At 38.7% G+C, this 27,788-nt stretch overlaps 1 protein-coding gene across 1 annotated transcript; it reads left to right on the top strand.

Annotated features, from left to right (window-relative positions):
• On the top strand, positions 1-27,376 carry kcnj3a (potassium inwardly rectifying channel subfamily J member 3a). The gene is made up of 4 exons (XM_026946587.3): positions 1-610; positions 849-1,532; positions 2,340-2,556; positions 24,684-27,376. Exons 2-4 carry the CDS (start codon positions 855-857, stop codon positions 25,280-25,282), a joined length of 1,494 nt encoding a protein of 497 aa, XP_026802388.1. The 5' UTR covers positions 1-610; positions 849-854; the 3' UTR covers positions 25,283-27,376.
• Positions 27,377-27,788: the final 412 nt, after the last annotated feature.

The raw sequence follows: 27,788 nt of genomic DNA, 5'->3' as shown, positions 1-27,788 counted from the left end.
GCGGGGACAAGAGCGCGGGGACGGAAATAGGCGGCACTAAGACCACGAAACTAAACGTTGTGACTTGGGAGCAAGGCAAGAATGGGAGCTTCGGAAACTTATTGTTATTGAGGGCGCAGGCAGCTCGTGGAGAGGACAGCGCGCTTCCTGCCTCACTCGCAATGACCAAAATGCGCATGAAGACACAGTCAAGACAAAGCCGATATCCCAGTCCCCAAGTGGCGACGCATTAAATCCGCAGGGCTGCTGCACAGTTCACCCGGAGTGGAAAGCCTGGCCAAGGCGCATCTGTTGAGGGAGCGCAACTCTGATGCACAACTTTGAGCATCCAGGACTGGATTAAAGCTCGTGTGGGATCTGACAGAGCAGATGAGCGACGCGGTGATATCAAGGGCGAAACTGCGTCCAGCGCCTGGGGACAGCTGGTCATGCCTTTCTGCCTTCTTTCTTTTGAATCTGTCCTGATTTATTTATTTATTTTTTTTAGTAAAGAGACATGCGTCGTGATCAGGCAGGTCTGAGTTCATGTTTAGTTACCTGTACGCGCTGTACTGACTGACATGCACTAACGACACCTGCGGAGGGAGACGATCCGTATGGTAACACACACGTAAGGCTTTATCTTTCTTTCCTCAACAACATCCAACAATCCCTCTCTTTACAGAACATTTCAGTGAGAAGGAAAACGCTGTGTGTAAAGTCATCTCACTATTCTTTTCATTTCATAGTCTACCTTAATGATGCATTAACTCCAGCAGGCTTAAGCTGTGTTCCTGGAAGTTTAGTAGGTGAATGAAGTCATACTGCTGTGTACAAGTGTAACCCTGAGTTAAATCTCTCTTCCACAGGCTAGCATGTCTGCACTTCGGAAAAAATTTGGTGACGACTACCAGATAGTGACCACTTCATCCAGCGGCTCGGGCTTCGGCCAGGCCGCTCCGGAGCGGAAGCGGAAACGGCAGCGCTTCGTGGATAAGAACGGCCGCTGTAACGTCCAACACGGTAACCTGGGCGGAGAAACCAGTCGCTACCTGTCCGACTTGTTCACCACTCTAGTGGACCTGAAATGGCGCTGGAATCTGTTCATATTCATCCTGACCTACACGGTGGCGTGGCTCTTCATGGCCTCCATGTGGTGGCTGATCGCGTACGCGCGCGGAGACCTGAGCCGAGCGCACGACGACAAGTACACACCGTGTGTGGCCAACGTGTACAACTTCCCCTCAGCCTTCCTCTTCTTCATAGAGACCGAGGCCACTATCGGCTACGGCTACAGGTACATAACGGACAAGTGTCCCGAGGGCATCATTCTGTTCCTCTTTCAGTCCATCCTCGGCTCCATCGTGGACGCATTTTTAATAGGCTGCATGTTCATTAAGATGTCCCAGCCCAAGAAAAGGGCCGAGACGCTGATGTTCAGCGAGCACGCAGCCATCTCCATGCGGGACGGAAAACTCACGCTCATGTTCAGGGTCGGAAACCTGCGCAACAGCCACATGGTCTCAGCGCAGATCCGCTGCAAACTGCTTAAAGTAAGTGCAAGCCATGAAAGTGAGGTTCCTTCTGTTTAAAGGTTCTTCACATTGTCTTAAAAGAGTCTCCAGGAACCATATGGCAAAGGTTCTCCAAACATAAATGGCTCCTGAGATTCCCCCAGCATTCGCTTAATATTCCTCTAATCTAATTTCTCCTTTTTATTTTTCTTCATCTAATCACAATAGACCAGTACAATTAAAGTCATCATAGGTATATTTAGTCACTGCTGTAAACTAGTCTGTTTAACCTATACACTCACTACAAAAATACTAGAAAAAAACTGTTTATCGTTTATTTGTTTGATGCACAGATGATCTCTTCATTCATTCATTCTCCTTCAGTAACAGCATTATCCTGATCGGGGTTGCGGTGGGTCCGGAGCCTATCACAGGAACACTGGGCGTGAGTTAGTCCATTACAGGGCACTTTGCACACATACATTCACACCTAGGGACAATTTAGTGTTGTCAATCCACTACCAGCATGCGTTGTGGGAGGTGGGAGGAAACTGGAGAATGCGAAGGAAACTCAGGTGAATACATGGAGAACATGTACAGAAACACCACGCAGGGCCCCTGGAGCTGTGAGACAACAACGCTACATGCCCTAATAATGCTGCCTGCCCTACTGCCTTGCCACTCTAGACAGTTTCTCCTCTTCTTCATTGATACTCTATGATTGATAGCTTTGGTTGTTACATGAAATGTACAAGAGCTGTAAAGACAGCTGACAAATCCACCATATTTTAAAGTGGTACTGTGTCTCCCCAAATCTCTCTCTCTCTCTCTCTCTCTCTCTCTCAGTCTCGACAGACCCCTGAAGGTGAGTTCCTCCCTCTAGATCAGCTGGAGCTAGATGTGGGTTTCAGCACTGGGGCAGATCAGCTCTTCTTGGTGTCTCCCCTCACCATTTGTCATGTGATTGACAGTAAAAGTCCCTTTTATGAGCTCTCCCAGCGCTCCATGCAGACCGAGCAGTTTGAAATTGTGGTGATCCTGGAAGGAATTGTGGAAACCACAGGTAAGGAGGTTCAGTTCTCTGGTCTAGCACCTCTTCTTCAAGAATTTCATTGTATCCAGGTTCAAGTGGATGCTGATTTACAATGATTGAAAATTCTCCTGGGTTACGTAGAAGAGTAAGTGTGTGCATAACGTTTCAGAGATACAATAGCATAACTATTTGGTCTCTCCTAAAACCTTCCAATGTGATGAATTATCAAAATTCAGCTCACTGTAACACTTACCAGTTCATTTTATTACCCTGTGTATACCATACCATAATGCCTTGCAGCATTTTTCCAGACTTGACATCTCAACAAAAATGAGAAGTCAGTTGTTGTGTCAGCTGTGTCAGTAGCTGATGTATTATTTACAGCACAGAGTATCCACATTCACGGGCTTCTCATAGTTGACAAATCTCATCACTGCAGGAATTATTGGACTGAATAGTATTCAGTGCTTCCACACCTCAGATTTAGAGCTGAGTTATGATAGTGTCAGGATATATACTTTACTTTTTCGATGAATAGACCTGCTAGGGTACATGATGATAGCTTTTTTTTTTAAATTGAAACATACATTCAAACAATTGCAGGAAGATGTTCCTAAGTACAGCCACACTGACCAGACCTGTGTCTGATTAATTTAAAATGTAATTTTGAATGGATTGTCTTTGATATTAAGATTATATAGTCATACATTTTCCATTTAAAGCAGAGGCTTTCTCAGTACTTCTGTGTACAAATGATTGAAGAGTTATGATGATGACGAATTATGGTGAAACTCAGTTTGTGATTTCAGAAAAATATGCAAAGTCTAACATGGTTAGATTCTAATATGCTAAATAAGGGTGTAATGCAGTACTATGTGTGTCGGTATCTGTTTAGTGCTCCAAATCTTTGTATCTAATTTTCTTCAGATATATAATCATATTTCTCAAATTTAGGCTCTTGCTATATTGTAATTTTGTAATAGTGTGATATTCCATAGGTATCAGCATAGCATACAGTACTGTGCAAAAGTCTTAGGCACCCTTTTTTTTTTTAGTACAAACTTTTGTTATAGATTTTTATTTTATGACTTCTACATTACTGATTCAGTACAGTACTGATTTTAGAATTCCAAACATTAGTTTTCCAGCACAACCTTAAATGTTACAGAAAAATGTTTGTATGTCAGTAAAGAAAGCAGCATATTACATAAGAGACCACTTTTCAGACAAAAAAAAAAAAAAAAACTCATAATGAAGGCTGCTGGGTTTTGCTGCAAAAGAAGAAGCAAGTGTGACAGTCAAAGTCTCCAGAAGAACTGTGGCTGGTTCTGCAAGATGCTCAGTAACACTTACAGCTCATTTCCTTATAAAACTGCACAAATTCTACCTGAGACTACTATTTTTTTTTTTTTTTAAAAAAAGCAAAGGATCATCACACCAAATATTGACTTTGTTTCATTTATTACTGTTTACTGCTCTTTATAGTATTTTTTTAAATGTAGAAACATTTAATTTCATTATTTTTGAAGGCAGCTTTACTCTACAGCATTTCTTTGCATGTGCTTAAGACTTTTGCACAGTACTGTAAATACTGTAGTAGAGGGGTAAGTTTGGGATGGAAAGACTTGGTGGAGTTTCTGATTTCGTGTGCATGCAAATTGATAGATTTTTGCATTATCTTTTAGGGTAAAGGTGTAGAAATGTTTTGCGGGTACTTTAACTGGACCTGATGGATTGTGCTGTATTGATTCAGGGATAAAATGCTTGTGTAAACATGTTGTTCCGAGCCAGTGATAAAACAGCGCTGCATTTATTTTTTTCTAAATTGAAGGCTTGGACCTATAGCCATATCTGGTTAGCAGTCCAACATTTATCAACCTTTGTGTAACCTTTTTTGTGTAATATATTGGTTGATTATATTATTTGTGATAACTGGTTTGAAAGTAATGAAAAGAAGCACACAGAATTTTGTATAGAACAGGATGCCTCATTATTCTTCTCATTAGTGCATACAAACAGGAGCTTCACTGCTTATAACATATGAGTGAAATTTGGAGCAGAATAAAGTAGTCTTTTTTCACATTGCTGTGCACTGGCAGTGTGTCACAAGCCTCAAGGGAAGAATAAACATTATTGTTTGTGTGTGAGGTGCTCACACATCTGTTAGAGCCTGACGCTTTGAATGGACTCCATGTAATAATTAGTGTACTCATGCAGATAGATTTCACCATTGCTGATGAAGAAGTCTAACAATGTGAGTGAATGTTTGGCATATGAAAGAAAACCACTTTGGCACATTGAGTTAAATCTGACATGAGAACTATAGCAGTCCCAGTCGACAAGTTGACTAATCAGTTGACTAATCAGTCTTTTTTTTTTTTCTCTAAATTTATGCATTTTATTTTATTTTGTTTGGAGCAAGTGGTCATGAGTCTATAGATAGGTTTAAGCGTCATCCTGCTTTTCTTAAAATAATCTTCACGTCAGAATCCAGGTGAAACGTAAGGCAAATGCAACACAGCTGAAAAAAACTCATTTGTAAGGCAGATGCAACACAGCTGAATAAAACTCATTGTGGGTTTGTCAGTTTGTCAAGATGATTTCAGGAAGGTGGATTGTAACTCATGCAAACCACATTTTAATCATCACAGTACAGCTTTAATATGATGATCCATATGAAAAGAACTTTGTTGTGTTGTCATGTTTAAATATAGCAGGTCATGGTTAGTTATTATTAAACAGCAGGTACATTATAATGTAGCTCCATGTAAAAATGCCCACAGGATTCTGTTCCTTGCTCATAATCGGAAGGACTGATACAGTATGAAGGTTGGCTTAAAAATCTTTTAATTTATAATTACACTATAAATTTGCAATTTATAGTGTATGGTTTCACTTTATTCACCATTTTCTGTAATATATCTTTTACATTGTTAATTTGTTAATTAAGAAATCGAAAAATCTTGACTCTGTTTCCACGGCAACCTGCTCTCCCAACCCCGCTGTGCATTCATGAGGGTTTTGCACAGCCAGTGAACTTCGGATTATTTCCAAACCCTAAAGGTGTGTGCGAAGCACTTTTTCATGGATTTAAGAGCGGACACACACTGTAGTACAGAGTGAGAATCTGTGTTTGATTAAAAAATAAATATGTACAAGAGCTGTTAATTCTTCAGGTATCCTGATTGTGAAATTGTGCGATTGAAGCATTGTGCTATTGTGGCACAGTGATCAAAATGGCATTGTTATTTAGTGTCATTTTCACTTGATCAAAAAGAGGAGCTAGTACTTCATCCATATATTAATTTATCCATACTTGATCAGGCATGGCCTGGGTGAAATAGTGACCATACCTCAGTTTCAGTAAATTTTCAGTTTTGACTCTACACAGTATATCGACTTGATCAGTACATTTGTGCCAGTACAGTTTCCTCCCAAAGCCAGTAATTAACTACAAGTTTTGCAGCATATGGTTTTGAAGTTTAATGCCTGTGGACATCAGGGTCATGTTTGGAACTACAGCTGTACCAAGAGACGCCTAAAGTCTAATTCGAGCAGTGATGTACTGCCTCTGAGCGAAGTGCTTTACTCATGTGGCAGCAAGTCTGCTAGAGCACGATGTAGTAGGTTTTCCCCACCCCCTCTAATGAATTATGTATAAGTACATCATATACTTAGACGAAAGACTCAGCTATAGGAATATTTCTTTGTGCAGAAATACTTCATGTAGACACATTAGTGTGCTTCTGCTGGCAGCTTATGTGCAGCGTATGGAGGCATATCTTGATGCCTAAGTGGTGCAGGGGCGGAAACCAAATCAGTAAACTGTGATCGTTCGGTTGATGAAACACTGTCAGCTGTGAAAACATGTAATGCAAAATTTGTGAGTCACTCTAATGAGGCTGTAATCATTTCTCATTTGGTTGATGTCATTTTGCCCACACTGTAACGGACCTCTGCTGCAGTGGTAGTGATGATCTTCTGCCTCAGCAGTAATGATGTCGATGCATCATGTAGTGTATCTCTTCCAACAGTGAGCAGACATGAGCCACATGCTTTTCGATGGCATTAATATGAACAATCAGACATGTTTTAGATATTTTCAAAATTTGTTGTTAACAGCTTTTTCCAGCAGCTGCAGATATTTCTGACTCTGCACTTCTGGTACATTTCCTGTGAATATGCATTGCTTTCACAGCAAATATATTGTGTTTGAAGAGCTATGACAGCATCAGCAGAAACGCAGGATGGTTATGGGACAAGCATGGCGATTTAAAAGTTTGTGATGAATGCAGTGTACTCTCAGCACTGTCTGAGATATTAACATAAAGCCACACCGACATTTTTTTTCTTCCACAGTCACGCTGCATAAACTTAGCTAATTCACAGACTTGCATTTTGTGCCACATCCTGTGACTTGGTGTGATAGCTATTTCTGAGATGGTGAGTGTGCTCTGTGAACCTTTAGATGTTTTTGTGCAGCTCAGTATAGAGAGTGATAGTGACTTTCAAAGTGGTGCAAAAGTACAAGTCTAATGCATGCCGTAGTCTCTTTAAATGGGCATTGGCTAGAATTTGGGCTTCAGCAGATACAGGGTGAACTCCAAAAAAATTGGAGTGGTTTGTTTACTCCTTGACCCCCCAGCTCCAACCCATGCCCATGGGCACATCAAGACACAAACATAGTTTTATCTTAAAACAACATAGTCAAATATAAAGTTGTTAAGATACTTATTCCAAAGCATTATTGAATTATCCAGTCTGATTGGTCAGACTATGTTGATTAATATTCTATAACAGCAAGACTCTGACAGCTAATCACAGATTTATATGAATGCCCTTGTTCTAATATGTTATTGTTTCTATAGTAACAGCACATTCACTGGGACTTGTATGGCAGAGGTTCACATAACCTAGGGCTAATAATAAATGGATTAAAAACATTTTATTTTAATAAAAATGTATAATTGTTGATGTGGTGAAGATGTGTTTATTTAGCATTTATGGAAGAGTTTCCAGTGTCATTGCTTTCAAATAGGTAAAGCTGTTCTGTTTTGAAAACATGAGACTTCAGGACTTTGCATTTTGCGATTTCTTAGTTACATGAATAGCTGCACTATTTTGTATTACTAACTTCAAAAGAGAGAAAAAAGAGAGGCTGGTGAGGAAAGGAGTGTTTATAGCTGTTATAACAACAAGAACTAACTAACTAACTAAGAGGAATAAAATACTTTGGAACATGTTGTTATAGGAAAATAATTAACTTTGAGGTGATAAGAGTAACGCCATTTCACATCAGGCCACATCACACCACCCCAGTCATTGATTATTTTCCTATAACAGCTTGCCCTGTTGTGTTTTATTCCTTACTTAATGAATACCCAGCAGCATAATTATGTGACGTAACTTAATTACTTCCATGTAAATAAAAGCTTACTTCCAAAGCAGGTCACTATTATTAAAAAAAAACTTATTTAGTCAGTCTTTGCCCAGATGGCAGGAACTCGGGAATGGGAAAGACAAAGCCTAACAAGCTCTTACAGACAGTCTGCAAAGGCTGTGGTGTATATTGGTGTGTAAAAGGCCATAAAAGGCTGAGGGCATGATTTTCACCTTCATCTTTTCTTAATACTGAGCTCAGAGCTGTCTTGCTCACTTTCCTCTCTCACTTTATCCCTTGTTCTTTTATTTGTTTCCCCTCTCTGACTTCTTTCTCCTGATTCACTCACCGTGTTGAAGAAAAATAGAAATCCTCTAGCCCTTTTGTGTGCAGCATGTCTGTGTGTTTGCCTGCTGAGAGGTGTGTGGGCGGTGGAAAGATATATATGGCCCACTGATGCTATAAGAGATCTGTGTGTGTGTGTGTGTGTGTGTGTGTGTTGAACCATTTTGCCTTAATTGGGAGCTTTTGAATAGTGATGCCTCGATACTATTTTTTCAGGCTGAGAATGAGTACATGTTTTTTGGTACTCACCTAGACAGATACTAATACTGATACTAAAATGTGTAACCACCTGCATCACCATCTGCTTGGCATTCTCAGCAGAGTGGGTGCTTGAAAAGAGCCAAATATCTACAACAGACATTTTTGCTAATGATGTTCATACTAAGGTTAATGTCCTCTCATTAGCGATATTTAACCAGGACACTTTAGTAAACAACAATGATCATTATAAAAAATTATAGGCTAAGTCTAGTGGAGAGAATAAAAAGTAAATTAGGTACACCTGAACAGTCTACAATAAAAATAAACAAATTAGTTCGTTATTTATCATTTCATTTAGCTCAGAGCAGGTAACTGGGACTAGTGTCTAAGGCGACTAGGCTTGTTCTTAATAATTTTAGCTAGTTGATTAGCTAGCTGCAGTGGGTCCCTGGAGAACTAGTGGTTAGGCTGCAGTGCTCTCACCGCTGCAGCCCGGGTTTGAGTCCCAGGCAGGGAACTGACCCCCAGCCAATGGGGTTGCATGCAACAGTGCACTCTCTGTGCCAGTCCCAAGCCTGGATAAAATTGGGGAGGGTCCTGTCAGGAAGGGGATCCGGCGTAAAAACTGTGCCGGTCCCTTTCTTTGTAGCACAGTGACAGCAGGAATCTTAGCCAAGGCTAATGGCTCACTTGTGGTGTCAACTCTTCAGAAAGCACCAGAATTACCACTGCATTCTTGATTAGATTCTACTGATTAACACTGAGACTGTCAGGAAGCTCGTGTTCTGACCCAAATATTCTGATAGTCCAGTCTGTGCTCATTGAGGATCTACAGCATGCAGCATGTGCTCTTCTACTGCATCTTTATGTCCTGTTGGAGTAGCTAGCATCTGCTGCAGCTTTGGTTGCTGCAGCATGCTGCTAGAAATGAACTCCTCTTACTGAGTTTTATGTTTAATTTTATAATGCCTTATCACGTTACCTATTTTGTAGGAAGCTGCTGTAATACCTTTTCTCGTGTTTTTGTGAAATACTTCTAGACTGAAATATTACCAGCCCTGCAAAACACTAGGCTTATGTCACATAGTAGAAGCATGGAAGTAGATGTTGGTATATTTTTTTGAGTAAAAGTGTAAGTAACTATGCATGGTGTCACACGGATAAATGATACCAGTATCCATATCCAGCACCCGTAGTTGTGAAAGATTTACATACTATTTCCTTTGCTAATAAACAAGGGTTTGCCCTTTGCTCTAAAATGAGCACCAACAATTTAGTACTTGCTAAGTATAGTTATAATTGCTCTTTTCTTAATTATCAATAGTATACAGTATATTCTACTGTGGTTTATAAAACTAAAGTATCCGGTTCTGTGTAGAATGTAAACAGTGACATACATTTGCAGGGTTTACTGTTCTCTCAAACAAATAAAACATGTCAGGGTGGTGTTGATTTTTTTTTTCAGTAACAGCATGTTCCTTAGTGTTTATTACAGCTATAATCAGTCATTCACTCTTGAATTTAGTAAGACAAAAAAAAAATACTGCTTGTCATGTCATAGAGAAAATGCAAAGCGTGCCATCCTAAACACTTTGTTGGAACACACAGAGTTACAGCTTTAGCTCTGACTGTTACAAAACACTGACTCCTGGCAAAAACGTCTCCTTACAGAAAATTTTGAAACAATCTATCAAACTATCTGTGGGCCGTCCACCATACAGGTCCCTGTGTAAATTGTTACTGTAGAAATGATTAGATTAGAAATGATTAACGTATTAGAATGAGCACATTAATATAAACCTGTGATTTGCTTTGAGCTGTGCTGTTATAGAAAATGAATCAAAACCTTCTGACCTATCAGATTTGAGAATTCAACAGCGCTGTGGTATCATACATATTCATATTTTGCTCTCATATTAGAATATTTCAGTTGTTCCTTGTCAGAGAGAATATTGAACAAGCACACAAAATTACTCATAAAGTAAGAGATGAATTTTAAATTGGTGTGCATAAGTAGGTTGGGGCATGTGTCTGAGCAGCAGTCACATGAGTGTGAGTTTAATTAGGGTTTCAGGTAGGCACATGCTGAAGTGAAACAACAGCAGAGGGAGCAGCTTCAGGGACAAGCATTTAAGATGGAGAGCATAACGAGATTTTCAGGTTGAACTTTTAGCTTTCTTTCTCAGCTTTCCATTTTTTTCGAGTTACTAGTGGTCATTATGCAGAGCAGAAGAAATACTTAATCGTTCTAGTTAGAACATTGATCACATATTTAACCCAGGACATAGTTTCAGCCTTGGTAGAGTTTCCAGGTTAGAATGATCATTTTTTTTCTGTCTATTTGTTGTTGACTCCAAAGACGTTCATTATTGTACCTCTTCTGCTATGCCTGGATTATATAGCATCAGGGGCATCAGATGCTCAGCACTTAAGGTTCTGCTCCAGTGAACAGAAGGTTGTGAGTTCAAATCCCCAGATAAACAGCGAGCTATTGGTGGACCATTGCACAAGGCGTCCAGGCTCAACTGCTTGTAAATGACTTTAGATGAAATCATCTGCCAATGAATGTAAATCTGTCAGCGTGCATCTGTTCTGAACATGTTGCAGTTTAGCTGGTGGACTCTTCCTAGTGGACTTTTGATGCAGTAGATTGTATGAATTGTCAGCTTTGTGAAATGGATACTGCAGGAATATTAGAACAAGCAGAGCACTCTGTGGTTAGTATATGATTATTTTTATTGCTGAACAGCAGTGGTGAGCAGCTTTTGATATACCAGTCCAGCAGGTGTTTTAAAATGAATCAAATGAAGTTGGATGTATGAGAAATAGTAAAAGTGAAATGAGAAAAATGTGGGTGAGAGTGTAGTCTCAGTCCCAGACAATATGCCCACAGGCCTTGAAGTGTCTGATGAGAGGGGTCTTGCTGCAGACACATGACACTTCCTGCCACGGAAGTTAAATTTTTTCTGTTGAAAGAGGAGGAACTTGGGAAGTACACTATATGGCCGAAAGTATGTGGACACCTGACAGCAATGTGCTTGTTGAGCATCTTATTCCAAAGGCATGGCATTAACATTGAGTTAGTCCCCTTTTTGCTGCCAGAACAGCCTCTGCTCTTGTGGGGAGGCTTTCCGCTAGATTTTGGAATGCTGCTTGGGGATTTGTGCTCATTCTGCCACAAGAGCATTAGACATGGGCACTTATGTTGGGCGAGGAGGCCTGGTTTGTAGTTGACGTTCTAATTCATCCCAAAGGTATTCAGTGTGGTTGAGGTCAGGGCTCTTTAGAGGCCACTTGAGTGCTTCTAGACCACGTCTTTATGGACCTCACTTTCATGTTGGAGCAGTTTTGGGCCCCTTAGTTCCAGTGAGGAGAATTCATAATGCTACAGCACACAAAGCCATTCTAGACAATCATGTGACTACAACTTTGTGGCAAAAGTTTGGGGAAAGGCCACATATAGGAGTCATGGTTAGATGTCCACATACTTCTGGCCATATAGTGTGTTTGACTGCATGATTTTTAATATTTGTCTACTGTGTTTCTTAGGTAATCTACAATTTACTGATATATGATATACTATAGATATTATCATACAGATATTATCATAACTGTGAGTATGGACAAACATTTGATAATGGTAATGGTTTCTCATCAGAGCAAGCTTATTTGACATCTAAATAAGAAAGCTAGAAAGATTGATAGATAAATATATTTATATAACACAACTTTCTTTTAAGCATAATGTCATTGCAGTAGTTTTGAGTCCCAAAAGTAGCATAATTTAGACACAGATGTCCTGTATACTCTTTTTATGAGTTAGCTAACATTAGTTTATTTGTAAGGTTACATACATTTTCTTCATGATTGTCTGAAAACACTGAATAAATATCAAGAACTTGAAAACTTTAGATAAGTTCTTATAAGTCATTCGGCTAAATATTTGGAAGCTTCTTTTTTTTTAATGGTAAAGAAATGCTAAGATGGCTAAAGTTAAATGAAAGCTAGCTGGCCAAAAAAATGCAACTTAACATTTTCACCTAGAGTGCCCATGGCAAAGTGGATATTATTTCTCTGATGTAATTGTAGCTTGGCGATATAGAAATAGTTGGATTAATTGATATTATGGTGATTTAGACAGAAAATGATAATATTTTCTGATGTAATTATCAGAAACAGCAAACAGTAACTGACCACTAGGACTCTCTGGTGATAGCTAGAAGTCTGGCTTCAAAGACTAGCAAGTATTTTGACATTTAGTCTTTGAGAGTAATTAGACTGCTTTCCCTCCATTGTGCTGCGTGCCACATCGGTTTATAATCCACAGGGTTAAAATGAGCTCCCAGCTGTGAGGAGCTTCCACTGAACAGGTGACAGCAGGAATGCCAATTAAGTCTGATGCGCTGTGGGTCAGAGCTCTGCAAAACCTGCTGTAACCCTCAGCCAAGATCCCCATGCTATAGGAGCTCTCAGTCTCAGTCCGCATATGCACCAGATTGCAATTACTGGCTCATATCGTTCACATTTTTGGGTGATATGGCAAGAATAAAATGGAATGATGATCTGAAAAAATTATCATAATATATATATATTTTTTCCTGAGATTTGGAACAGGCAACACCAGAAAAACTGTAGTGGCATTATTTAAAAAAAAAAAAAACCTCACAGCTTTTTGAAATCTGTTTCCAAATGTTAAAAATACACTATTAAACAAAGAACAATGAAAAATTAACAATTCATAAATCCTGAGTAAAATAAGCCTAATGTTCTGGAATCCAGTGATCTCCTTGTTGCTATGCAATTTGATTTTAACAATGTGCAACTGTTTCATTTGGTTGCTATTATTAGGTTATCTACAACTGTCTTTGTAGATAGTCTCTCCTTGTTAGTGAAAGAGTGTTATATTAGTGCTGGCAATATTGTGTGCAGAAAAGTGAAATGTGGCATAATTTCTCATTATAATCATAGACTGTCAGCATACCACTGAGTGGTTTGAATTGCTGTGCATAAACTATGTTTTGTTTCTACAATAAATTATTTGCTCAGATTGTCCTTTCCTTAAAGCCAGCTCCAGAATTATTGGCACCCTTGGTGGATAAATAAGGTTAATTGAATAAAACTGAAAATGTTCCCAAGCCATCTGAGTGTTTAGGAACTCTTAAGTGGTCATCCAAGGCTTCCATTCTCATAAACCAGGGTGACCCAGGTGGTCCTGGCAGTCCTCCACTCAGTAGTAGAACCATGCTTTGATACATAATCTACCGTTCTTTCTTTTCTTCCAGACCACCATGGTGGTTTCCTTCAGAACTAGTGGCGGCCATGTATCAAAGCTGTCACAAAGGTTCCTTACATGTCCTGATGTAAGACGCACTTACGCTTGCCATTAACAGGGCTCATAAATAGTGCTCACAGCCCTGCTTTGTTGAGACTGTGAATCACTCAGAGTGTTAATACTACTTCCTAGTAAGAATGAGAATCACTGAAAGTGTTAATACTGCTTCCAGCTGAGACTGAGAACCACTCAAGGTGTTGATACTATTCTTTGGGCTATTGAGGATGAAAATCACTGAAGGTGCTGATATTGTACTCTTTTGAGGGTAAGAATCCAATCAGTCATAGAACCAGGGATATTTACATAACCTACTGTTTCACTGGGGTATAAATATGAGGCAACAGAGAGTCCAAATTCCCTTAGTCATTCATCAGCATGGGGAAGACTAAAAATGCACAAGTGAAAAAAAAGAAAAGTGCGTTGAATTTTATAAATAAGGCAATGGCTATAAGAAGAGTTGTAATGACCCTGCCTGGAAGAGGACACGTGTGTATATTGCCTCTTTGCACAGCGAGGAGCATGGTTGTAGGGCAAAATTTTCTACAAGGATCACAATTAGTAAAGGGAGGTTGCACAAAGTACTAAATGCAAGTGTGCTGATAATTGTGATTCTTAATAATAATTATTGTAATTGTGCGATGTAATTGTGTAACGGTTAGATTTTCTCCCATATTTTCAGTGTGAGATTAAGCTAATTAACCACAAAGACATTTTTCATAACCTTTTTTACCCATCTTATACCCATCATACCAAGGGTGGAAGTAATACTGGAGAAGACTATAGGTTTGAATATCATTTCCATTCCATGTTTATATGTAGGTACAGGTTTCATTACTGATATTTGCCTGTACTTTTAGAATTCATATATTCATGAGGGTGAATTTTCCCCCACTGCTGTGCATCTGCTGTGCTGTGTGTTCTGCAAGGATGCAGTTCACCGCAAAATCCCATTACAGGGACAGATAAAGATCCTCACAAAGGCAAAGTCAAATTTGGTGCTGCTCTGAGATCAGTCTGGTAAAGATGGATTTTAAGCTCTACTCTGCTGCTATCCAATCAGCTTGATAAAGGTTTTCATAATGAACGCACCAGCTTTAGGTCTTTATACTCTTCCTGTACACACTGCAATATTTATCATGTAAACCACTGCTGTAGAACTAAACTCATATGGAACTGTGAACACTGACATTACAATCTGGAGGAAACAAATAATGTTATTCTACTTTGCATGATCAGTGGTGAATTGATCCCTAAGAGAATATACTGTATAAGTGGACATATACAGCTATGCTGATGTAAAGCTTACGGGTAGCATTAGAGCAGGCTAATTCACAACATTTATAGTATTAGAGATCAGCTGCACTGCTGTGCCAATTATTTCTCTCTCTCTTTCTCTCTCTTTCATTCTCTCTCTCATGCTCTCTCAAACCTTATTACATTGTTATTATGCATCTGAGGGATGAAACTTGGGCATGGTGGCAGGAGGTGTGTAAGATACGTGCCTGAACAGAGAGAAGTGGCTAATTGTATCTTTAGGGATTTGTCAGAGAAGTGGTGAATGGTGATAAATCAGCAGGTTGAAGTGAGACATGGAACCTCACATGAACCCTGCTTGGTGGGGAAGGTTTATCATTTCAGGAAACTGCCATAACACAGCAATTGACAGTCTGAAGAGAGAGAGAGAGGGAGAGAGCTTACACGCTTCCTGCCACCATGCCCGAGTCCCTTTTTTATTTTCTGGCAAGGAACTCTTTCTTCAGATGTATAATAATAATGTAATTGGGAAAGGGAGAGAGAGAGAGAGAGAGAAACTAAAAATGGAAATAATTGGCACAGCAGTGCAGCTGATCTCAAAGTCTATGAATGTTGTGAATTAGCCTGCTCTAATGCTCCACCATATCTCTCTGTCTCTGTCACTCTCTCTCTCTCTCTCTCTCTCTCTCTCTCACACACACACACACCATTGTCTGTGTTACGTAGCATAACATTATTTGCTAACTTGCACGTATGGCAAATGTTTGCATTACCATATGAGATAAATTCCTTATTTAGTTCAGTTCTACAATAGTGGTATACATGAATAAATATTATTTAATGGACCTTACTGTAAGAGCATTTATTAGACAGCTGTCGATCTCCAGGTTAATGTGTCATCAAGTCAGAGATATGCCAGAAGCTTTACATTTACACTTATTTATTTGCTAGATGTTTTCATCCAAAGTGCCATATAGGTAATGCAGAATACAATCTATGCTTATAGCTAAGCAGGTGAGGATTTTAATCAAGGGCCTTGCACAAGGCTCTCTGGCAGTCCTGGGATTTGAACTCACAACATTCTGGTTACAAGCACAGGACCAAAAGTACTGAGGTGCCACAGCTCCTCCTTTTAGATTAGGTTTACTGGTACTATTGATCATTCGTGCCTGAGTGTCTCTGTAGACCACATTAATCAATTTGGATAAACACATGGATTTTGTGTTTGCTGAAGTAGGACTATGTTGTGAGGCTTTTCTTCTTGAGATGAGCTGCTATTTTTGTCCTATTTTTAATTCTGCACCCGTTAAAGGCTTGAAAAAGCCTGTGTTTCTTTTGTTCTTTCTTTCCTTCTTTTTTCCATTCTGTATTGATCTGAATCTGTACACCAGGAAAGTCTAGACATTTCTGTAATAATTAAATATAGTACAGTCTAGTTTAGTTACATTTTCATGTCTTCTGCAAAGTATCAATGTAAAATGAAAGATATGCATTGTCAGGTGAATAGAAATTGTTATGACATACAATATATTAAAAGCAGGGATGGAAAATGCTTGAGTAATTGTACTCAGTTACTATACTTAATTACTATTCTGGTGTATTTATTCTTGAGGCTTATTGAAATTGAATATATTTGTACTTTTACTTATTCACTTTTCCATTTATTTAGACTTTCAATGTACTCATTACAAATCACAAAGGTCTCTTCTTCTCCCATCCAGCCAGTGACTGTATGCTGTATATCAATTGATGGGGCTCAGTTTAGCACCCCATAAAGTTCAGGAAGAAACTATAAAGAGTTGTGTCAATACAGTGTAATTAAAGGTATAGGTATCTGTGCACATTTAAAGAAGTTATCAAACTATGTCAAACTTTTTTTCCACCCCTGATTAAAACAATACAAAAGAACAAAGATGCTGAAATGAGTTTGAGTTATTAAAATACATGTTACTACTTGCACTCTGAGACTTTTTTTTATTACACTGTAGTAGCCGACATGACAAATAACATATTTGACCTGTTCTGGCATTGTGCAGTTTCTGCATAATGCTTTGTTCTGGGGTGTTACAGTGTTGATAACCTTGCCTTCTTATCTCTCTACTTGTAATGCCCTCTTCTCTCTCTCTGTCTCTCTCTGTCTCTCTCTCTCTCTCTCAACTCTTTGTCCTATAGCATGCCATTTCTCCAGCCTTTTCATTTATTCTCAGATGTCCTTCTCACCCTTTTCCCTTTCCACTCCACATATGCTATGTTTATTCACTCAATCTCATCTTCCTCTAAGATATTGAATGTAAGTGCTTTTATTAGACCACAATCCTTTTCTATGAGTGACCTTAGAGGGACCAGGGACAGTATGAAATTCAATTTTTGCCTACCACTTAAAGATAATTTACTGTGGCAATGATAGTATATGCTTTAAAATAATCACATTATGTAGGTTTGTGAAACAACATCAATTCGCTCTACAGAAATAAAGTAGATGGCTGTGGCTAAATTGCATTATGGCTAAAGTGTTGGGTAAATTGTAGAACTGAGTCTGGCTGCTGATCAGAGTGTGAGCCTCAATTCTGTGTGCTTGTGTGCTTTGGGGAAAAAAAGGCTATGACGGCAATGAAAGGTTGCCAAGGTAGTCCTGAGTATGTGTGTCATTTCAATCCCAGCACTCCTTCCTTTTAGCCACATAGGTGTCCAGTTTCCCTCTGCCTGTGTGTGAAGAATCTGCTGATGATCTTACACTTATTATCTCAAACTCCTCTGGTGTCACTCAGTGAAGGACATACTTTTATGATTTTAATGTGAATGTTTTAAATGTGGCACAAAATGAGTGCAGTTTTATAGACTGCAGAGAAGACTTGAAATGTTCAGGTCACAAAATGGTTTTCAGAGTAAAGCCATTACTCATGTCATCTTCATATGTCACATTCAGTTGAATTACTTCCCTCTGTAATGAGCCATTTTCTCTATTCTTCATGGTACATTTAATAATGTGTTTGTGCCCAGTGATTGCCTCAATCTGGTGATATATATATATATATATACATACACATAGCTGTAACCTGGGGCGGGGCAACAGTGTAGATTAGCACTGATGCAAGTTTTTCTGAAAAATAACTGTAGACTGGCTGAGATATTTATCATTAATGATGATGTATCACACAGAACAGACACAAAATAATGCTATAATCAGTTTACGTACTATGCTTTCTGATCCATACCGTATTCTGTTATTTCACAATACATTCTTATATCAGAGAATGTAATAATTAGCAGTGAACATTCTACTTATAGCACTCATTGTTTTCTACATATTTAATATACTGGGTTTTTTTTTTTACACAAAAGAAGACCATTTAGTGCTGAATTTCACATCCACAGTGCTGTCTGTCTGTTGTATAATGCCTAGAGACTTCTATCCTCTCCGTCTGCTTCAGTGATGTGGAAATAAAATCAGGTGCTCTGTAATTGTAATAATAAGTGTACAGGGTGAAGCTCCAGCTCCAGGGAGGATCTTACTTGATTAATTTTCTCTCTGCTGTCATCTCAAGCTCTCTCAGCCACTTTAACCCCAGGAGTTTGAGACAATGATCTGAGAGTATAGCAGAAGAGGAAGAAAGACAAAGACAGCAAAGGAGAGTGAGGGCAAGAAGTATGAGGGGCTTGTGGAGTCATTAGGTTTAATGTCATACACTTTGAGAGATTTATTGGTTTGGCTCTAAATTACAGCAGTATTGAATAACAACAACCTCAAACACATTGTGTTGTGGCTCGTTGTGGGTAGGTGTAATGATTCAAGGTCATAAAACAGCAATCTGAATTAGGAACAGATCTTCTTTTTTTATCATTGGTATCATTAGTATTATCATTTCTTTTTTTGTCGTTAGTAAAGACCAAAAACATAAAGACAATATAGCGCTACACTTCCTTTGCAAAATGTTAGCAGTACACTGGTGCCAACTCTGTCCTGTGTTGGGGATACAACCTACATCCACCATAGCAGCATACACTTTGCGAACCAGCATCCCTGCTCTTTTCAAGCACTTTTTCTTTTCATCCCAGCTCCATGTCATGGATTAACTTCAGGCTTCATCAGCCTATACTCCTAGTGAGGTCACTAGTGTCTCTTTTGGGGGTATTAATCTCAACCTTAGGGCTTCTGTATCTGTTATTGCAACCAGTATGTGTGTACTTTATCAGGTTGCAGCTCCAATGAGCTCATGAATCCGCATAAGAGCTCTTTAATAAAATTGATACATTGTGGAATATCCTGGTCACTTGAGTTGATGAGTATAATACGAAATGGGTTAGGCATTTGATCAGTGGTATCATGTGGAAGATCTATCTTCACTTGCAGCCTTAATATTATGCTGCAGCACATTTAATGCTAAGCCACACTCCTGCATTAGCTAGGACCATGCTCTGATGGTTTGCTATCAGTACATGCCACCAAAGTGCGCTCATTACTCAAGTATAGAGAATGAAAAGCAGCTGCTGCGCATATATTACAGTCTATATCTGTATATGAGGCAGCTATACTAAGCTTCTCTGGGTTCTGCATTTTATTGCACTGTTGCATTGCTGTTAACAACTCTTTCTGTTTCTTGCCTGCTGCAGCCACCCCTTTGTTCCAACATTATAAAGGTGCTCACCATTCCTGTTCAAAGGGGCTGAACATCCAAGCCTTCTGCCCATTTTTGCTACTGCTGCAACAATGCCACAAAGGAACTTACCTTTTTCTACCTAGAGTGCTCTGTAGCATTGTCTCCTCTTTGCTTTACTCCCAGTTGTGACCACACAGCATCAGAGGAAGGCTACTGAATAATCAGCAGTGTTCACATAGCTCGGGAAATTCAGGCCTCACTATTGGCATTAAGCCGCAGTTAGGGTAAGGTTCTTTAAGTGCTTGTCACAGATGCTCTTGGTCTAAAACGGTTTCGACATTGAGCATTGTCCATCATCCAAAATGATTGGTGCCTGGCTGAAGAAAAGAGCTAAAAATCCTGCCCTGGATTACAATAAGTTGAGAAAGTTCAACTTCACAACAAGTTAATTATCTATCTATCTATCTATCTATCTATATATATATATATATATATATATATATATATATATATATATATGTGAAACTGGTTATGCTGAAATGCTAATGTTGCTAACAGTAGGGCATGTGTGTGTTCTAAGGACATCCATAAATTTCATCATGTCATCATTATTCATCATTTTATTATCAGTCATTTTTGTTACCGCTATGACTTTTAATGATTAAAGCAATTAGCTGTGCATGCACATCATTTATCATTCAGTTTTTGTTACTTTGTTGACCTGAAGCTGACCATTTTAGCCTTGAGAGCTGGCTCTAACAAAATGAGGCTGTAGCAGCTGCTTCTTCTTATCGACATAAATTTAAATCAGGTCAACACGCTTGTTTAAAGACAGGGAAAGCAGAAGTTGCATCTAATGCATTTTATCATGTAGCGTTTTCTGATTTGGTTTGCAGTATTGGGTTTTTGAATTTTATATTGAGTTCTGCCAGATTTCTGCTCTTTTGAGTGTTGCCAGTTTTAAATTTGAATGATGGCACATTGGCAGCCCATATGCAGGCAGTGTTTCATCTCAGAAGTCCAAATATTTTGTGATGCACTAAATAAATGTTTTGATCAAATGTTTAGACTTTCAAGGAACATGTATCTTCAATTACACAGATATACATTAGTATATCTGTGTAATTGAAGATACATGTTTAGACTTTCAAGGAACATGTATCTTCAATTACACAGATATACTAATGTATCGCCAGTCATCTTGCAGCAAATCGCAAATCGCCTATATTGTGATGGCATTCTTAAATTTAAAAAATAATATTGTGACATTACTGTATTATTTTCCACACCCCTAATACTGTCAGGTATTCAGTCTATTTTGTCTTATAGTGTAAAAAGTCATAATGGTCATATTCTCCTGAGGAAATAAAAGTACTCTCAGAGTGAGTGTTTTTGATGAAAGCCACCTTCAAACATGAGAACCAAACATCACTAATCGTAGCAGCTTTACATGTGCATGTTGGTAGGATTAGGTTTCCATAGAAACACACAGTTGTAGTCCTGATTACATAAGTTCTTTTCCCCTGTGTGAAATAAATTGATGGGGTTTTTTAACTCTCTTCTACCGCCTTTTACTCACAGGCCTGTTACAGACATCGGACTGATCAATTGTATGAAGCAAAATTAATTGGAGTGTTCACATTATTACATTTTAATTATAAGCTTGAAGGGTGAAAGAGGGAGAAAGACAATTTGTTTTTGATTTGTTCTAATTCGCTGCTGGAACTCTGGTTTTGTTTTGTTCATGTTCATGATGCATCATGAATAATAAATATAATGAAGCTGTTTTTAGTGTTGTGGTAGAAAATGCATTTAGTTATGTATGCAGTAGGACATTAAAATGATATAGCAGTCCTAATTTGTTGCATTAATGCTTGATATTGACTGTGCCCTTTCATGTACATTTTCCTTGTTTTTAGTCTTTGTTGTTTTTGTCTCGTCCTCTCCTGCTGAGCTGAGTAATGCCTTTTTTTTCTAGATGACAGGTGTTGCATATCAGAGGCAAAAAACAAATTGCCTCTGATGTGTCATATTCGCAGGCATTGCAAAAAAGTAATCCCTAATAATCCCTGCCTTCTCTGACAACAGGCAACCAAACAGCACAAATCTAATGGGGTTCTACATCCCAGTGTTTAGCCTCAGTTGGCATTTTCGCCTGCAGCTCCAATCAACATGGTGTCTTAGTGATTCTGGAATATTTCTGTGTGCTGTGCTATCGGCTCTGAAGAAATGAGGCAGAAACAATGTACACACCCAAACAGAGCTGTGTGTTCACCTTTACACATCTGGCTTTGTGTAAACAGTATTAGCCATACACTCAACCTTATAAATATAGCCACAATTTTATAGGTGCTCTGTGGTGCTTATTATTTTATGAAAGAAATTGTTACTGTTCACTTATTCCAAGGACACTTACAGCTGCAGGAGCTTTCATAAGAATATTTGTTATTTGCATTCATCCAGCATGTACCACAGTATTTTAGAATAGAATAAAGCCTACAGCTATATGAATGGCTTCAGAATATGAGAGGTTATACACTCAATAAAAGACAATAAATCGGATTGCTGTGAGAAGTAGCACAGTGAATAAAATGCTGTTGTGTTTGTGAGCACTTCTGTTAGCATCATGTAATGGCTCATTGTCCAATTTGTTTAAATGAACAAATAAATGGTCTGCACAAAACGTTTTGTTTGAGCTCTCTCTCTCTCTCTCTCTCTCTCTCTCTCTCTCTCTCTCTCTGTGTGTGTGAAATATTGCACAGTACAAACATAGAGGAGAGGGAAGAGCCATGATAGCAAAATGGATTTTTGATGAGGATAGGTCTGCCCTCTCGGAAAGTAATTTTGTACTTTATGAAAGTGGCAACGTTATAACACCATACCCGTAAAAAGTCTCTAGGAATAAAGAAGCCTGTACTGTGCTGATAGCACATGGCCTTTGCAAGTCTTCATGTGAGGAAATGATTTATGTGATCCCTTCATATTACTTTCTCTATTTATAGCCTTTTCCCTTTTTTTTCTAGCTTTCTGTGTTTTTATGTTGAGGTTGAATTCAAGCAAGTGAAACCTGGATATAGGTTTGTGAAAAAAGTAACATTTACCTTGCAAAGATTGTTTGATTAATGTGTTACTGAATATTTCTGTCTGAAAGATTTCATTATGTCAGTTGGGCATACTGTACATTTAGGCTATCTCTGGAATACGACTGATGATGTGCTGTTTTGATTGACCTAATCTCATGAGGCCAGTTCCCCAAGCCCTGGCCTCTCATAAGGTCTGTTGGCGTAAATCCGCTTAAGTAATTTGATTATCTTAACCTTCCATTTGTTTTTTACCTGGCAATGCCACAATGGAGCTTGGATGGTTGTTAAAAAGGAAGATTAAGAGGCAAAGATTAAGATTAAGCCAGTGCTGCCCCTGGCTCCATTTGCATTCATTGGCTGTTGTGACCTGAGCAATTATGAGTGAGAGGTTCAAGTAATTGAATTTGTTCTTTGCTTAGAGAATGTTTGCAGAAATAGTTAGTGGAGACAATGTAGTTTTGCCTCGAAATGAAAGAAAAACAATTTAAAAAATGATCACTTTAGTGACCATGAATGTCAGTAAAGCAGAAAGCACTGTGTATATGGTCTCCTACAAATTCTTACTCATTTTCTGCTATATAACCCAGCTTTCACATTAGAAACCTGAAAACATTATACTTTCCCCCATTTTAAATCCATGGTATTATAGTATTAATCAACTGTTTGGGGGTGTTAAGGGTGTGTTAAAAGTGACACTTTCAGAGTGAAGCCTGAATGGGCTAGATGTTATATTATTAGATCATCTACCACTCTAGCTCTTTTAACATGTGCCTCATAAAGAAAAAGCAGCTAGGACGCAAAATCAAGAACGAGCTGTTCTATGATCAGCGCCTGGTAGGATGCTGTCGCACTGTCTGTCAGTTTCTGTGATTTATTTCCTTATGTTACTGCATTGTAAAATACGGAAGGCTTAAACTCCTACAACTCAGAGACACTGTGCTACTGTCTGAATGCAATTATGTGAGTGTGTTCATGTCCCCATGTATATATTGTCCCCTTAATTGCACTGCAACTTTACTCTGTTGAAATGGAAATAAAGTTGACTTTGACTTTAAGAAGACCCTCTCTTCCTATCAGGGGTAGTGCATCATGTTCTTGTCTGTCTGTATGCCTATCTTCATAGCATACTGTTGTCCAGTAACATCTCATGTAATATGATAGATGCCTTCTGCCTCAATGGGAGTCTTTCATTTTTAAATAATGACAGTTTGGGTTATATAAAATATGGGGAAATTAAACCATTGTATAGATTCAAATGGTACTGAATCTCTCCTCCTTCTCCTGATAGTGATGAGTGGTTTTTTTTATTCTATTTTATGTGCTTAATAATTTTATGCCATTGGTATTGTACACCTTTGCGTAATTACCGCAATGTATTTGTGGCTACACATCCCCGCAGACACTTGTGAAAATATGACATATATTGAGACTGCTTTGAGGTAAACACTACTGTGTATCATGGTTGCGGGTTTGATGGCATGAGTCCTATGGCAAGTTGCCAAATGAGTAATTGGATATGTCTTTTGACTGATATGACTAATGCTTTAACAATCACATTATTGCATATTCTTAATGCTTTTTGTCTAGTGTTTAGTTTCATGTCACATCATAGGTATGTAGCTTTGAAGTGATATGAATGTATGCGCAGTACATATCTTTTTTTACATCGTGTTGCAGTAATTGACTACTTGGATGAGTGAGCCCATGCACATGTTATGCATCCATATTCATTGGCTTCACAAAGGCACTGCTGTTTCATTGTGAATGTTTTTCATTAAACACTGAGAATGGTTTCCATGTCTACTTGATGAATTGGGTTAGTTATTGGTTGTGGGATGGCGGCTTCCACTAGGCTTTTGAATAATAATATTCTGCTGGGCTTTGATGAAGCGTTGGTCTTATTTCTGCTTGATTAATCTCTGTGATGTGTAAATTTCATTATCTCTCCATATATTGTCCCGCAGGCATGACTTGCCAAGCGAGGACGTCGTACACGGAAGATGAGGTGTTATGGGGCCATCGGTTCTTCCCTGTCATCTCTCTGGAGGAGGGATTCTTCAAGGTGGACTACTCTCAGTTCCATGCCACGTTTGAGGTCCCCACGCCACCCTACAGTGTAAAAGAGCAGGACGAGGCACTGCTCATGTCCTCGCCGCTCACAGCTCCATCGTTATGTAACAGTGGTGAGAAGAACAACTCTCTGGACTGTCTGGAGCTTTTGGAGGATGCAGAGACAACCACCAAGCTCCCAGCTAAGCTGCAGAAGATGACGGGACGTGACGGGCTGCCAAGGAAGCTGCTCCGAATGAGTTCCACTACATCAGAGATGACCTACAGCCTGGGAGACCTGTCCACAAAGCTGCAGCGCATCAGCTCCGTGCCAGGTGTCTCTGAAGAAAAGAATGTATCCAAGAGCTCCAAAATAAATGCAGAGCCCATCAGCCAATCAGTGGCGGATTTGCCTCCCAAACTACAGCGATTGGCAGGGGGAGGGGGCGGAGGACGCATGGACGGACACTTGCCACCCAAATTACGAAAGATGAACTCGGACCGCTTCACGTAAATGACATAAGCAACCACTCACATGTACTATACTTCTCCCTTAGGCTTGCTAGCATGGACAGAATCTTACGCCTAGCATACCTATAAATGAGGACGACTTTAATAAAGCACATTTGTGGAGATTTGTGGGTAGACATGCAGCGAGCAAATTCTTTCAGGTTGTGATTTTTAAGCACAATCTGGCATGTATGAAACACTAAGTGCATGTTAATGCAGTTTTTTGCTGTCAGGCATGTTTTATTTAGGCACGTTTATTTGAAGAGTGAATAAAATTTGCCAAGACAAGCTGGTGATCTGAACATCAAGCCATATGATTGGACAATTCCTCATACATGCCTGATGTTTATTAATTTTATTTGTTCTTTTGTTGTCTAGTGTAAAAGTGTTTCTTAGATTATGTTAAAATGCATGTTTACTTGGAGAGGTAATGTACTCTAATGTTAGCCTTGAATATATTACCTTCTTTCATTTTTCTCAGCTTGTCCATAGTTGTTTTCAAGATTTTAAGAGACAGGGTAAGCTCCATACTTCTACAAAATGGGTTCAAGGGCAGTTCATCAAAACAATTTTATAGAAGGAAAATTATGTAAGCTAAGTGGATCTTAATGGTTTTTAGAACTATCAGCCCTGCATTAAAGAAAAAAAAAAATGAAATTCCCAAAGTCATTATAAATCCCTGAGCTCGTTTAGAGTCTGGATAAAAATCACTGCACTAGTATCAATGCATTATCCCCTCTGCCTAAATTAAGCAATAACTAAATGCTGTACAAACACTGACCTCCGTGTAGCTACTTTGAATAATATGTCTATTGTATTGACCTCTGAGACACATGAACATGGATAATTTGAGCTCCTGTACATTCCAGTACATGCCTTTTGTAGTAGACTGTTTGACAAGAACTATAATTAGTTTTTCAGCTTTACTTCAGCTTTTAATTCATTTTGACAGTTTACACATATTGTAGTCTAATTATAATGAGACTGTTGTATAATTATATAACCAAATACCATCAAAAATGAAGATATGGTTCAATGTTTAATCTTTGAAATAAGCATCAACTCACATTTACTACCTAACCACAAAGTTAATTCCCTCTCTCACTGCTTGGTTGACTGGCAAGGTAGATTCATGCATGCAAGTGCCTGATCCGCTGAAGTGGTGTCTAAATCTTGTTAATGCACCCTGACTGAGCAGCGCTCTCTCCCCTGAGCCTCTGTCTTTATCACCATGGAGATCTCGGCACCTACTGCCATTTACTGTCCCACTATCAGCCTCACGGTGAGGAAATGATAGTGGAGATGGCCTTGTGTTATAGAATAGAAGCTTTTACTCTGCATCCAACAGAACACAGTGGCAATATCACCATGCACGACCTGTAGAAGGAAAGCTGCTATAGGTGGTGGATATCCCACTGTACCACTAACTGGGCTGCACCCTTTATTAGCATAAAGCACAAAGGTCTTGCTTTGTAACTTTATATGACTTCTGTCTCACTCTCTTTGTGTTTGGTAAGTCACAATAATAAGAGGGAATGCACAATTATTTTCATACCTTTTTGCCTGTTAACCAGATCAATTTAAAATGGAACCAAGGCAATGGAACTAATCACCAAATGTCAGGACTGCATCTTGAGTCTTTTTTGTGTTGCTAAAATGATGTGATAATCAAGAACATAAGTGTGGAAAATGCCTGTTATTTATTGAGGAAGTCAGTGTCACAGTTTCCTAGATTACCTCAGTTATTATCATATACATAAAATCTTAAGTCTCAGTTTATTTATGTCAAGTCTTAAATATACTGTATAAGACCCAATAAACCTTTCTACATATTTTGTTAGTAAAGTAAGCTTTCATGTGTTCTTTATATCATCCTAAATATACTGAGGGATAAGCATAAACCCTTAGGAATTGCATACATATGACGTAGTTGACCTTAGGATACACATATAGGCATATCCAATCTTTCCTGTGGTGCACTGTAAAATAGGCTAATGACAGCACACAAGCACGGCACAATAAACTCTGAAGTATTATACAATTAAGGTTATCTGGTATCAGTATAGCAAAAAGAAATTCTTAACTGTATTGATGATACCATAAATAAAATAATTTATTCTCTCTGTGTGTGACAACCTGAATTTTCTTGCATGATAGTATACACATGTTAATAATTTAACATTTAGGCCTGCTTAGAGCAATTGACTAATCCTAAAAGACTGAAAATAGCAGGAAAACAACATATGAGCACACGTTAAGATGAGTTAATGTATATATTGTTTTATACTTTGTTTGTTTTAAAAAAGACCCTCCAAGGGTTCTTCAAGTGTTCTTTGGACAGTTAAGATTTTATGCTTTTTAAAAGGGTCCTACTTGGAACCCTCTCTGAAAGGGAAACAATTATAGAGTTTTACATAAAACCATTAAAGTGTTCCCCAGTGGAGGAACTGAAGAGCATGATTGTCAAAATACAGCTAAAATGTCTTTTTTTAGATTTTAAATGATAGAGT

This window comes from Pangasianodon hypophthalmus, chromosome 5 (genome assembly GCF_027358585.1).
Source record: "Pangasianodon hypophthalmus isolate fPanHyp1 chromosome 5, fPanHyp1.pri, whole genome shotgun sequence".
In the NCBI taxonomy this organism is placed as follows: Eukaryota; Metazoa; Chordata; class Actinopteri; order Siluriformes; family Pangasiidae; genus Pangasianodon; species Pangasianodon hypophthalmus.
The sequence above is the reverse complement of the archived record's forward strand: the minus strand, read 5'-3'. Positions and strand labels throughout refer to the sequence as shown.

Excerpts from the sequence above, each read along its gene's own strand:
- kcnj3a (XM_026946587.3), top strand. The coding sequence starts at position 855 with ATGTCTGCACTTCGGAAAAAATTTGGTGACGACTACCAGATAGTGACC. Across the intron at positions 1,533-2,339 it reads TCCGCTGCAAACTGCTTAAA|TCTCGACAGACCCCTGAAGG; the intron begins GTAAGTGCAAGC and ends TCTCTCTCTCAG. Across the intron at positions 2,557-24,683 it reads AGGAATTGTGGAAACCACAG|GCATGACTTGCCAAGCGAGG; the intron begins GTAAGGAGGTTC and ends ATTGTCCCGCAG.